Source organism: Pagrus pagrus, assembly GCF_965226575.1.
Source record: "Pagrus pagrus genome assembly, chromosome: 19".
Classification (NCBI taxonomy): domain Eukaryota; kingdom Metazoa; phylum Chordata; class Actinopteri; order Spariformes; family Sparidae; genus Pagrus; species Pagrus pagrus.
In genome coordinates this window covers 12,914,965-12,928,918 of record NC_140203.1, presented here as the reverse complement: position 1 = coordinate 12,928,918, position 13,954 = coordinate 12,914,965, and the positions used below count along the sequence as shown (strand labels likewise).

General features: G+C 42.7%; 1 protein-coding gene across 3 annotated transcripts in view; it reads right to left on the bottom strand.

Annotated features, from left to right (window-relative positions):
• The window catches only part of unc5cb (unc-5 netrin receptor Cb), a 124,651-nt gene that overhangs the window by 34,211 nt on the left and 76,486 nt on the right, over nt 1-13,954 (bottom strand). For all 3 annotated transcript variants that reach the window (XM_084383009.1, XM_084383010.1, XM_084383011.1), the window contains exons 3-4: nt 11,758-11,901; nt 5,820-5,923 (exon numbers count right to left, since the gene is read on the bottom strand). In XM_084383009.1, the coding sequence (XP_084239135.1) occupies nt 5,820-5,923; nt 11,758-11,901 (248 nt within the window). The remainder of the gene's footprint in view (nt 1-5,819; nt 5,924-11,757; nt 11,902-13,954) is intronic.

The window sequence follows — 13,954 nt, the reverse complement described above, 5'->3', positions numbered from 1 at the left end:
GTACAAGTTGGCTGCAGAGAGGCGCACATGCTATTTTGTGTGAAATATTAAATAATAAACGAGTATAAAGCATCGCTAGGGCTGCAGCTTTGCAAGTTGAAGAACTGTCTGATACACTCTGTGAATGCCGTCCTTGGTCTCCCCGAGTCTCCTCTGGCCTTTTCGAAAAGCTTAGTTGATAACTCCGGCAAGGGAGAGGGGTTTTTGTACACTGATAGAGGTCAGAGCTCTCTTGATGTACAATGCAACCTTCAGGAGCAAGGACAAAAATGCTGGCAATGATTCACACGTTCATTGCAAACAGCACAGAAATCCTTTGAAAGTCATAAAAAAATAAAAAAAACTGTCTCATTTACGTGTCGTTCCCGTGTTAAATGTAAAATGCCACCTGGTATCCAGCAATTCACCTTCCCAAAGATTCAAGATTGTGTCGGAATGAATGTGATTTTTACCATCTTGCCCCTTTTGGAAGTATAAACAGAGGATCTGTTAACTCAAGGACTAGTGATCAATACAAAACTCCTCTCTCACAGAACATATTGCTCCTGTTTTTTGAACAAAATATAAAAATTCGTAAATGATCTTTACCACTAATCTTGAGGTATCAAAATATTTGCAATATGATTTTTGACAATAATGTGGAACCGTAAGAAGTTGTTTTTGTTTCCAGTATCCGTATTGTGGAGAGTAAGATCTGAATTTCTTTTTTATTATAAAGCAGGTGCTGGTGGTATATAAATAAAGCATGTAAACATTTTCTAGTATACACCCAAAATATAAGCATGCACCTAAAAATGAGCACAATATGTGACCTTTAAATCTTGTATCCCTCTAAAGCCCCAAGCAGAGCCTTTCGCCTCTATCCTTTAATGAATGATATTTACTTTTCTCTCTCATAGGTGGTCTGATGGAATATAAGCACCGAAAACTCCTTCGGCTCTAAGATTTTACATGGTAATGTTTGTTAAGGCCTGACCCATTGGAGGTAACACTAGAAAGGGCAATGACTTACAGAGGACAGCAGAGCTCACAATTGTTGGGCCATTAGAGTAAATCACGGCTTTTGCACAGGAAAAACCGCAGTGATTGACAGGTGAGTGCCTGAAGGGCAATCTTTGGTTGGTTGCCACAGGGATTCGGTCTGGCCTCCTGACACCCTCTTTCCCATGGGTAACCTTAATAAAAACATACTTCCTGTTTCACTGGGCACTGAAGTGTTGTTACTCTTGACATTCCTGCACCCCCCCACCCTCCTCATAACTCCCCTCCCAGCACCATTTTGACTTTGAGGAAGCACTCAGCTATTTCTTGACAAGGTGACCTGACGAGCTGCTGTTTCTGCTATGCCTTCACTCCGCCTGTTAACTGGAACTGGGCCTAAAATCAACAGTAATCACTGACATTTGCATGGTTTGATGGGTGGAAAAGACAGATTTTGCATCCCGATGAAGGGCCACGGTCAAGACATTCGAGCCAGAGTGTATTATAACATTAACACTCGTCATTATCGGGACCTTTGGTCGATAACAAAGCATCTTCTGCCCCTACGTCTCACAGATCTTCATGTGAAACCGCTGAATTTGGCTCTGGCTGCTGTCCCAGCTGTCGAAATTCATCCGACTTAGTTTTATCACCTCTCTGGATGAGGGATTGTGAAGCAAAGATCTTTGTGTTCCATGGCTTTCTTCTCAGTAAAGCCAATGGACTTAATCATGGCAGCAGGGCCTCTTCCCCGCGGAGCATCAATGACTCGTTACCCATGATAACACGGCAGGACCCCGGCTGACTGAGGAGATGCCTGAATTAAAATCCCGCTTCCATGGAAACAGGCTCAGCAGCTCACGGCGCTGCATCACCTCTGAACTCTTGTCTTTCTCTCCGGGCTGTGACAAGTGCTCTGAAGTGGGGATGGAGATGGAGGGCACGGCGGAAGAAAGGAGAAAGAAACAATAAAGCTGCATTCTTTCGCAAAAGGAGATTTAAGTCCATTTTATGAGCCTGCCACATATTCATCAGTATGAAAAGAGGCCCTTTAGATGTTGATGAAAGAGCTTCATGGAGGTATTCAAAGAGAGGGGTCTGCGTTGAGCTGATGGAAAGCCCTCCATCCCCATTTTTACCTTTATTGCACTATCTATGGGCAGCACTCAGCGAGTAAACCCACGTAACACAAAAAACCAAGCCTTTCCTGCCAAATCACTCCCTCTCCCTTCCTTCCTAGAATAGCCTCAACAGTTACATTTTCCTTCTGCTCTTGATTAAGTACATATCAAATATTCATGGCCATGGAAACGTGTAACAATGACTTTTAGGGAGCCTGGCGAGTGTCTAATGTATTCAGAGCGTACAAGACGCTCAGATGACTGAATCCTTGTGCTATTTCAGAAACCTCACTCGCAGCATTTCAGTCCACCAAGGCCAAAGTTCCATTGGTAATGGTCGCGAGGAGAGCCAAAATAAATGCCTGCTGCTTGTTTTCTTTGTGTGTGTGTGTCTGTGAGCGTGTGTCCACAGCTCAGGGTCTATCTGCACACCAGAAAATCAATGCATCAAGCGCGAGTGGCCTGTCAAGAACAGGAGCTGGGATACATCTGACTCATCTCCAAATATGAAAACCTCTGCGATGTCTGATGGGAAGTGGAAGTCATAAGTTCCCGCTGCATCATCACAGGAGCGATCCCGATTATTCAGCACAATGTTTCGTTTTTCGCGGAGCCAGAAGACACTCCAAACCACTTAAATAGAATCACAGGGTGTCATTACTGTGGTAAACCGTCCTGAAAACCTATAATGTAAATCATCTGAAAACTGGGAAGACAAAGAGGGAACACAAGACGACTGGATGACATCAAATAACTCAGTTCCACTTTGTAATCTGAGATCAAAACTAATTGTGATTGACTTACTTTGATTCTCTGGGACGTGGGCTTCGTAGCCCTGAGATTGTATCTGTGTATGTGTATGTGTGTGTGTGTGGGTGAGATACTTTGATAGCTCACTGTTTCAAACAGCAGTTGGAAATTTTGCATTATTGCTGATCTCGGAAAAAATAACTTCCTTAAAACAGACTATCAAGAGCATGATAAAGTGTCAGCGGATGGAAACGTTTAACAGCTGGGAAGCTCTTCTAACAGTCGAATGTCACTTTAGTTAAATCAACGCTGACAATAGAAGACGGAGATGATGAACCGCGATGAACCCAAAATGACAGATTTTCCTTATGAAACTCATTTATTCTAGTTGGAAAAGAAGACCCACAAAGTCCTCCTTCCAGATCATCAGCGCAGCCACAATCACGCTGTTCACTCCACAGAATAGATGAGGAGACTTTCCGTGCTCAGATGAGCTCTTGGCAGCACGTTATCATGTGTGCATGCAGACGTGTTAGTGTCCTTGCTGGACATGTGTCATCCATCAATCAAGTCAGGGCAGTATGTGTGTGTTGCTTTGTCTTTGACATAAAAAAAAAAAATGCTTTGGAATGCTTCAACACAGCACAACACATGCAGTCCACATGATTTAAGAAAAGTGCTGTAAGAGCATGGGTTTTATGGCTCAGCCGCAGCCTGCCATCCTGCCAGCCTCTCCCTCGCTAGGCAAAGGCCTGTAAAGGAACCACAGAGCGAACTGACAGCCCACTGGAGGCCTGACAACAACCCACTGGATCCAACCCCGACAAACCTCAACAGCTCTTCTCCCTCAGCCTTCAGCCTCTCTCATCCTCTCTGTATTTTTGTTGGTCTCGGAGTGGGTGACAGATCTTTCCTTCACAATGCCTGCTACAGATTTCTGCAGATTCATATGCAACCACAGACTGAGCCCATCTGCTTTTTCCGAGGCTTTTCCTCCTGCGGGCTTGTGTGAGAAAAGGCCTGACAAACACAGTTTTGTCCTTTTTTTTCCCACTGAGGCAGCTGTGTTTGAGTTTAAGAAAAAAAGAGAGAGAGAGAAAAAAAAACACAACTTGTGGAGTGGAACTGTTGTCTTTTTTTTTGTAGCCATGAGGTAAGCGCGGGTAATTAAAGGAGCTGAAAGAGTACACACAAATTCAGCTCGATCCTAGAAGGAAAAGTGAACGGAGAAGACAATAACTGGCCTTAGTTAGAATACAGATAATTAGTTAGGCTTTTACTTTTAGAAGAGGTGAATTGCAACAAATGCATCACATCCAGTGTTCTGACAAATTCAAGGACTTTTCAAGGTCTTTCAAGGCCGAATTCCCTCTAAATTCAGAGACCCAACACAACGTAATTTGGGACATGGATCGAGAATTTAGATAATGGGAACTAGGCGCTATAAAAGCTCACAGACAGAGACTTATTTGTGAATTGAACAGCTAAGTAACTCATTTTAATAGCACCAGCTTAACAACACAACTTAATTCAACAAATACATGTAACAACTCAAGAAACAGTGACACAACTGTGAGAGACACACGCAGACAGCAGAATGTAGCCTATTTATTAACATGATTTAAAAAGAAATATCAAAAGAACTTTATTTATTTCAAGGACCCACTCCAAATTCATTTTTTACTTTCAGAATTTAACCCAACATTATTTTTCCCTTTCATTTGTTAAAAAGATGGCTTGTTCAGTGATGGGTAACTACACTAAAACAGCACTGATTCTACATGACTGCTTATCCTCACCTGGACTGAAAATGCTATTAATGTTGACAAGTCTCCTATACACCCTTCGCTGTACACCAGGGTTGCCACAGCAACTCTATATGTCAGAAAGCATAGATGTGTCATGATTGGACCCCAACTGAGTTTCTAATCGCTGCACTGAACCGATCCAGGATTGAAGGCGAGACCTCAGACAGGCGGGCAGAGTGATTCTGCCCGCCTGTCTGAGGTCTCGCCTGTTAGAGCAACACTATCAGACTGAAGCCCGGATTGTGTGAAGAGAGTCTGCAGAGTACCAGTCCCAAACTTTAGCCCATTTAGCCTGTCAGCACTTTCAACGGGGATAAATGCTGTGCAGTTCCACTCACTTAACTCGGCTTTTCCAGGTCAATCACAAGCCTTTACAGAGTTCAGTCCCTACACCCCCAACTCAGGGAAAAAACACACCAAAGCCCCCCCACCTATCAAACCACCCTTTCATCCTCTATTTATGTTCCTGCAATCTCAACTGAGCCTTTTCAAATGCAGCTTTAACAGTGTTCTACTGCAGGAAGTAGAGCAGGGAGGAGATACTGGCTGAGCTAAGGTAACACAGGGAACCAACTGGTTTTTATTCTTTTTCCCCTCAGCAGATAATTACAATTTCCTTCCCTCTGACCAAATTGCAGCGACTGGCCGATGTTCAGGAAACACCCAAACAGCCTACAGTAAATAGCCCAGGCAGTGGTGGAAAAAATGTCCTTATCTGTGTGCTGGACTGTCAGATTCATTCAGTGTTATTTCATTACGACTTCTGAAATGAGCAAAACTGAGCTTCAATTCTGCAATTAATAGTGTTACCAACAAGTAAAACATGTATAGGCTAAAAAAAACCATTGTGTAGGAGCAGAGACTTTTTCAGCTTCCCATTACATACTAAAAATCACACCAGAAATAATGGAAATATTTCAGCAGAATCCGACCCCAACAGTCAGTGAAGCTCTTCACATAAACCTCTTTTCTGCGCAGTCAATTTATTGGATTGAAGGAGAGAACTTTTGGCTCGGCTTAGTATGGATAATCACAACTGCCTGCATTATGTAAGAAAAATGTTTAAGTGCACATTGAAATGTATCTTTTTCAAACAAATAGTGTTATTATCCTGACAACCGGCGTGTGTCGGCTCGGGGAAAAGCCTTTTGAACCTTACCTCAGCAGCTGGGATGCCTTCAGGTGGGCGACACTGAAGCAGCACTTCCTGTTCGAGTGATACTTCCTTCCCAAGAGGTTCCTGGTCAAATGTCTTCCTCAAGTCTGCAATGAACAGACACAAACACATTGCGTGATTTAGTCAATCAATAACAGAATGGGTATACTTACAATGATCATCAACAAAAAAAGGTAGGGTAACTGATACAATAATAATGGCCTCTCTGCAAAAGCAAAACACAACAGTGCGTATTTAACTGTCATGGAACAGTAACTGAGATGTATGCTTCCCTCAGCATAAAGATAAACTTGCCTGAAGTAGATGGAAGGAAGATAGGGAGAATGGGATCACTCGCCCTCCAATGAAAAACCAATATTTTTGTGGTGTGAGAGCCCTGATAGAGTAGCGCTGGGCAGGGAGAGTGGAGCTGACAGGGCAGGATTACTGAGGGTGTCATGCTACACTGGAACCTGAAGCCCATTAGACATATATCATCACCTGCTGCACAGACTGAGACAGCAGCGGCGGGCATCATACACAACAACAGACGAGAGGAGGGGAGAGGACTTAATGTGGAGTCAGGGTACCACTGTGGAAGTTTGGAGTCACTGAAGCATCAAATCTACAGTAAAAACCTCCAAACTCCACTGATACCATTTCCACAGCCTTTGCTATACTCCCGGCAAACACTCTGGTTTTTTAACTGACACAGTTTATCTGAAGCAGTGACCACATCCACCACAGCAAGTCTACATTCATTTGAATTTTTTTTTTTTTAAGGAACACATGCACAAACTCTCTTTCAGAGACTGTATCTGTAAGTAGAGGATTAAGAAAGTAACTTGATGGGATCAGCAGATATGGTTTTCTCAGGGTTGATATAGATACGGCTGACTTGAGTAATAATAGCATGCACTTTTTTGGACCTGTGGCATTGTGCTGGGTTAGGGTTAGGTCACACACTGGGACAGACTTCGCTCAACAAATCGCTGTCACACACTCAGGTTACCAGGCCACCGTCGGTCATACAAGTGCAAGTAGGTCCATGTTAGACGCCATAAGCTTAGACAGGCTTATGGCGCCAGCGTAGGCTACTATGACCATAATACCTGGTTTAGATGGTGCTACTTTGTACCATAACACATGGAAGTGAGTGCACAAAAAGCCTTGTTGCCCTCCCCCATTCTGGTGCCAGTGGAGACCGAGAGAGGCGGCTGCATCAGAGCCAAAGTAGCACATTTTTTAATTAATTAATTATTGGCAAACAGACAAACATATCTGGTAGTCAGTCAGTTCAATAATCCGTCCATCCCTTAACTGAGATCAGCAAATAAGCCATTATTAAACCTGCTCACCAAGGCCAGAATGACTGACGAGGGAGACAAAGTTGGAAATGATTTTTCTCAAACCTTTTCAGAGTTTAACTCAACTTAAAGAAATATACTTATTGAAAGACCATACACCACCATTACTTTCAATCAGTCAGCTCTAAGAACTGAACATGTGTTGCAACAGAACAAGAAGTGATTTTACACAGAAGTGTGTGAATGGAAACAAGCCCAGAAGTGACCCTGGCTCAGAGATTGTATCTGTGGACAGACAATGGAGACTTTCTTCACAGAATGCTCTTACTAAATCAACTGCTGGAGACATTGCGTGCAAACATAAGAAGCACACCGGCTTTAAAATCAAGTTTTAGACGCGAGTATACTGTAACTGAAGGAAACAGCAGATGTGCACTGACACAGACTGTATGGAAGAAATCGTACTTCAGAAGAAAAAGCAGACTGCACATAATAAGTCTATTGTGCTTTGTAACAATGGTTGTAGAGGTGTGAAAGGTAATGGTAGCGACATCCATCAAAATAAATAACTGTTTCTCAATGTCCGGTTTGATTGAAGGTTATGATGCCTACAATATTGCATACTTTAATCTCCTCACACGTCCCTAAAACCTGATCGAGATAGAGGCTCAATTTACTGATTTCTTCAATAACTTTCTTTTTGTTCAATAGCTATTACATGAGGAGACATTATACTGAAACAGCAACATCTCACTGTTCAGCTAAGTGTTCCAGTATCCCCTCCAGGAGAAACTAGATCATGTTCTTATTACAGAATACATGATCAGGCTGCACCCGCAAGCCCAGAAGAATACCTATAGTCATTTTTAAGGTTCATTTTTTATTTGGAAAAATGAACCTTAAAATAACAAATTCAGTGAGAGCTCAATTCAACCTGAGAGTATGCGTGTCTTCAGGGGAATATGCCATAACTCCACAAATTTCTATGTATTATAAAAGCTGAAAGGGTAAATGTTGAATTGAAAGCAATTTCCGTGAAAGTCTTGTGAAATTAAAAGAGGGAATGACTGGAGGGGCACAAAGCTTTATGGAATTTGATCCAAGGACAAACAGTTATTCTCAAGATGGAAAGCAAAGGAAAAGGAAGGTAGAAAAAGTGCAGTATCTCTCAGAAGGGTACTGTTGTTTGAAGTTGTAAGAATCATTCTACTGTTGCTCTGGTGTCACAACTACAATGTAGAAATGGTGCCTAGTTCAAAAACGTCTCCAAAAGATAAAAGAAGACGTAGTCACAGTATGACAGGTGAGAGCCAGGCACACCCCCTCCCACGCTGTGACACACTTTATGATATGCAGTACTATATATGCACAGTCTTATCAAATAAATTGAATTTGATTCCTCTGTATAAAGCTACAGGAGATTATGCAAGTCTTCACGGGGTGCTGGCCTGGTTGCTCAGTAGGTAGTATGTCGCCATTCCGATCGGTAGAATCGGTGTTGCCCAGCAGATACTTAGTGGTGATAGTGTAATTGTTAAATTCCTGTCCTTATTAGGAAAATGACCTTAAAGGTCAACTGTGAAAGCAGCTTATTACGATTTACATTTATTGTTAGGCGGCAATTTCTAGCAGCCGTAGTAATAGTATGTTGCAGCAAAGGAGGAAGTCAGGTGAAGTAGTATAAAAACCAATAAAAGTCAGTATAGGGAGGTGGTTGGGTTGGATGTTTGGGATAAGTACAGTAAGCACATGACTTTTATCCAGGAGACTGCTGTTCATGTCCGGTGTTCCAAGTCAACGGTGGGTTATTTCAATGAACTAAAGCAGTTAAGTTACATCACACACATAACTGTTAAACATAATTAAACATAACCAAGTAGTTTTAGCCTTGGGATGGTGATATAGGTCATTTTGGGAGTCACTGGCAACTTATTCAGTGATGGAGTGATGATTGTGGACTTGTTCTGTTTACCACATAACCTCCTTAAACCCAAGCAATACAGTATCACCAAAATGTTTACATACATACAGGGGGTCACAAAACCCAAAATAAAAAATTTGCTTGAATAGTTAAAATTTCTGTATCTGTTGCCAAAAACCCACAGTGTTTTGTTGTTTTTTATTGCCAAATCAGAGCCTGTTACGCCCACAACTATCAACAAGCGGATCTATTGTGGTACAGAACATAAAAAAACACAGAATTACACTGTGGCCTGTGTTTGTGAGTTCATCTGAAATATTCATGCTTTTATTTTATGACTCATACCACTTGTCACATATCAACTACAGCTTGTTAAACAAAAATGTAACACCCGGTGCGTGTATTGTTGGGGTTTTTTTTCATCTTGATTTGCTAACTATTGGCGTTAATCTTGATGAAACACAGCAAGCAGCATGCAAGTGATTATTTTTGCGCTGTATATTTTATTGGATGTGGGTTTTAAATTATGCTTCCCCTCTGGAGTCTCCGTCTCCTTTCCTCACTTCTCGTAACCCTGAACGGTACACTGTGGGACACTGAAGGGTGTGGGACCAGCTGAGTCGACATTCCTGTGGGAGTCGCACCATTCCCTCCTCGGCAGACAAACACTTCCAGCCTCACTCGCCCTCGCAAGGATACACATATGACAACCATTACCTTAAGTGGATATGTTTGGCTACTTGTCATGCTAAATTACACCAGCCTTCAGAAACTTTCTCTCTCGCTTAGTAAATCATTAGGTGTTGGTGCAAATCTAGATTGGGAATGACTTACCGAGTTTGAGTTTTAATCATTAATTAAGTCACAAGCAATAAAGTTGAGGTTTTACTAATTGCGCTGCACTCGTAAAAATTACAAGGCCACAAACAAACAAGGGAATCAATTTTCTAGCTTTTCTCAGTAAACACCAACCTCCAAAAATCTTTTCAAAGGCATTTCAGTTTATTTGATCCATTTGCTTCCGTGCGCATACTTATATTGCCTCTCTTTGGCGAGCCACCACCGCTTCCCCAAATATGAAGGCCAAATCAAAACACTTTTATATGGTCACATGAAGAAAAGGCAATCACAGGGAATTTACACAGAGACTCTGACAACACTTTTAGCCCAATCATCCTTTTTGCAAGTCTGAAAGCCAGTTCTTCAAACACAACAACCTCTTAACTCGCCAGCGCTGGCTCTGACTCACCGTCTGATTAAACTGTATATGTTTAGATGATGGGAGAGGAGAGGAAAACAAGCCCAGTTTCCATTAGCCTAACGGGATAGAGTCTGGCTCTGACAAGAAGCCTGCCTGAGGAGAGAGCCCAGCAGAGGAGCTAATCCATTCAACAGAAGCTAATGGGAGGGGAAGAGGGGGTCCATTGTGATTTGAGGGATAGGTTAGTGCTGGAAGGCTGCTCATCATGGGTGATTATAGGAGGTGGAGCAGCGGGAGTGGGCTCGGTGGGAGACTGAGAGGCATGAATCTGATTCACCAGGCTAGTATAACAGAGGCGGTAATGAGGGGAGCTACTGCTGTTCGTGAGAGAGGGCGCACACTGAATTCAAAGAGAAACCATACAGAAAGAAGAGAGAGTTAGAGAGACAGAAACATAAAGATGCAGGGAAGGAAAACGAGAATTCGGTGAGAACAAAATTGAGAGGGACAGGTATATGACTGCTAAGTGCCTCCAAATGGAGTGGATCGGGTGAAAAGCATGGATATTGACTCCGTACTGCGCTGCTCAGCTGTACTGTACAGTGAAAATCATTCTGACAGTGGCAGTGAGTCGCCAGACAAACATTAAGCTCAACTGATATCCCAATCCAGCCCTATCCAGCAGTGATAGTAATATATCTGATACTGACTGCAACTCACACTGCAAGTGGGTGTTTTTTCCTTTTTTTTTTTTTTTTTTGTCAGATTGCCACAAGTCAAAACAGAGCTGGGCGGGACACGTCAGTCACAATGCCGTGAAACGACTTTGAGAGGAGCTGGAAGTGATTATGTAGCTGATACTATAAAAGACGCCCCTCCAGGTGGAATTTTCACAACAATTTGTAAGCAGCTGCGTTACGTAATAAGTGTTGTGTTGCAGAAGTGTCGCCTTGATGTCACTGCTATAGTCTTACAACTCCACTCAGTGTCCTCTGGGGTTTCATTACTCTTCCAGATTTTGACTGACAGATCCGCCGGGGAACTGTTAAAAATGAGCCCAAACTTTAGAGACGACAGAATGTTTCTCATTACTTGGAAAAACAATTCTGCTTTTCAGTAGGAGGACAAACAGGCAGAGAACAAATGAGGACCACCTACAGGAAGAAGAGGGAGCGCTGGCATAAACATGTGCCGTAGCCTCTCTCTGCTGTGTATACATTGCTGCAGCGTTGCACTCTATCTCCAGGTTCGTACTCTAGACAAGAAGAAATGATTCTGATTCTACGGGCTTTTTACCAGCTCACGCTCAAAGGGACACTTGAGTCCCATGTTTGTGAAACCTTTTTTTCACTGCCTCTATCTCAACAATCTATAAATCTGTCATGATACACAAGTCGGTCTGTGGGACACATTTCCTCGGCAGCCGAGAGATTTTGTTTGGAGGAGAACACAAAGATGAGAAGGAAGATAAAGACTGAGTGATGGGATGTAGAGCGGGATGAGAATACTCACAGGCGATGCGGACGTGGGCTTTGCGGCTCTTGGTGGTCCCCGCGGAGCTCCAGGCCACACACTGACACCAAAAGTCCTCGGGCCCAAACAACTCCTCCACCTGCTGCCGAGTGATCTCTATGCTGGCCTCTCTGACAACCAGGCCTGTGAGGACAGACAGAGGACATGACAAGAGGAAGGAAAGAGGGGGGAAATGAAGGAAAGGAAATGGGGGAAGACAGCATTAGTACATATTAACAGTAAACATGGAGAACAGGAGAAAAAATCAGCTGGTATCATATTATCTTTACATCAACATGAACTCTCACACCTGGAAGAAACCGATGGTAATGTCAGCATCCCATCAAACAAACCTGCACAATTTACAGTCATATCACATGCTCTGATACTTGGTATCTGTGAGCATGTGTGTGTGTGTGTGTGTGTGCATGTGTGTGTGCACATGTGTGTGTGTGTGTCAGTCTGGCACCGATTCTTGAGCCAAAGCGTTGAGCTGTTTGGGTCCAGGCCCTGTGGGGGAGGATTCTCGGCGTCATGGCTAACACAATCCTGTTTGCTAACTCCTCTGATTACTGCTCATCTGGATGCCAGGACCCAAACAAACAAATCATCCCCAAAACAAATGCCTCTACCCACAGCTGCCCCTCTAGAGCAGATTGTGCTCCTCCTGCAGTGTGTGTGTGTGTGTGTATACGTCTGTATATGTGTACGTGTTTGAAGTGAGTGCACGCATAAATGTATGGATTATGCAAGAGCGTTCATTGAAGCCAAGGATGCAATATCGTGCCTCGTTACATCTCCATCCTTCATCATTTTTTGACGAAAAGAGAGATTTTTGAGGACGGTGGTAGTTTGATAAGGTCCTTGTCAAAATCAGAAATTCAGTTAATTTAGCAAGGCTGCATATTTAACACATTATAAGGCAATTAACACTTCCATCTACCTCTGAATATTTGAACTCGACAAGAGCAGGGTGGATTCGAAAAGAAGAGAATTAGCACCCCATTTCTCTCTTGAATAAACCCCATCTGATCTAAATGAAGACGATAATTACTACATATATGTGTTAAAACAGTGTCTATTGTTCCAGGTAGTCGCTACTGGCCTCCAGGACATCCTGTATTTTACTGTGCACGCATGGATTCATGTTGGAAACACTTCTAACAATTGAATAATATAGTCATGCAACACTTCTGCAGATTTTTCAGAAGGACATTCATGCTGTGGATATCCCATGCCACCCCATTTCCCAGGTTCTGCTCTATTAGGTTTAAATATAGGGGCTGGGCAGCCCACTGTCATTTTGCTGGAACTGTCATGCTCATGTACCTGGTCAGCAATAATGTGAAGTGGACGATGACATTCAAATTATGCTCAGTTGCAGCCTAAGGGACCTTTCACCACCATCACCATATTTATGTTGTTGCTCTGCCAAATTCAGATCCTGTCATCATGATTACCAGCCACTATGTGTCAGACCTGGAGGCTTTGTTCCCCACTCTTTAGTTACCCAGTTTTGGTGAGGATTGCTGCAGGTGTAGTGCATCCAATTCAAATATGAGTTGTGCACACTGTTCTTGTACTTTGCAGCTCTGTAGCCTGCACACAATGTTGACCGAATGCTGCAATTTTTTGACGTTTTTTCAACAAGACTGCTACTGTCTGGATGTGTGAAAAAGCACATCTTATCGCTGTTACATTATTATTCTCTGTGTTTTTTGCGCACCTAAATGGCTAAAGTTTATGAAAACGTTTATTTTTTAGCCTATAATTTTCTCCGACATCCCCAACACTGTGTCCTCAGGGCACATCATGGCCTGATAACTGAAAAATAAATGTGAGGCTGGTGTCTCTTGATGAGACACAAATTAAGAGGGCTGCACAGAGTGCATGCCAATTCAAAGAGGGGACAGTTGTGGAATTAATGTTGTCGCCATGTTGTCAAAAGGCCAAAAGTAATGAGCACTAGTACTAAACTGGAGCTTGTCCAAAGGCAGGTTTAATGTTTTAGTTAGTGGGCTAATTTTGGCTACTATTGATTGTCAGCCAGCCGACTACTCAACTTGTTTTCACTTAACCAATTACTAATAATGTAATATTGGAAAACAGTTGAGGGAAGAAGGAAGTTTTGAACACCTACATACCACAAAAACAACAAGCAAAGATCCTAAAACTTCTGGTGTAAGGGCTAAACACT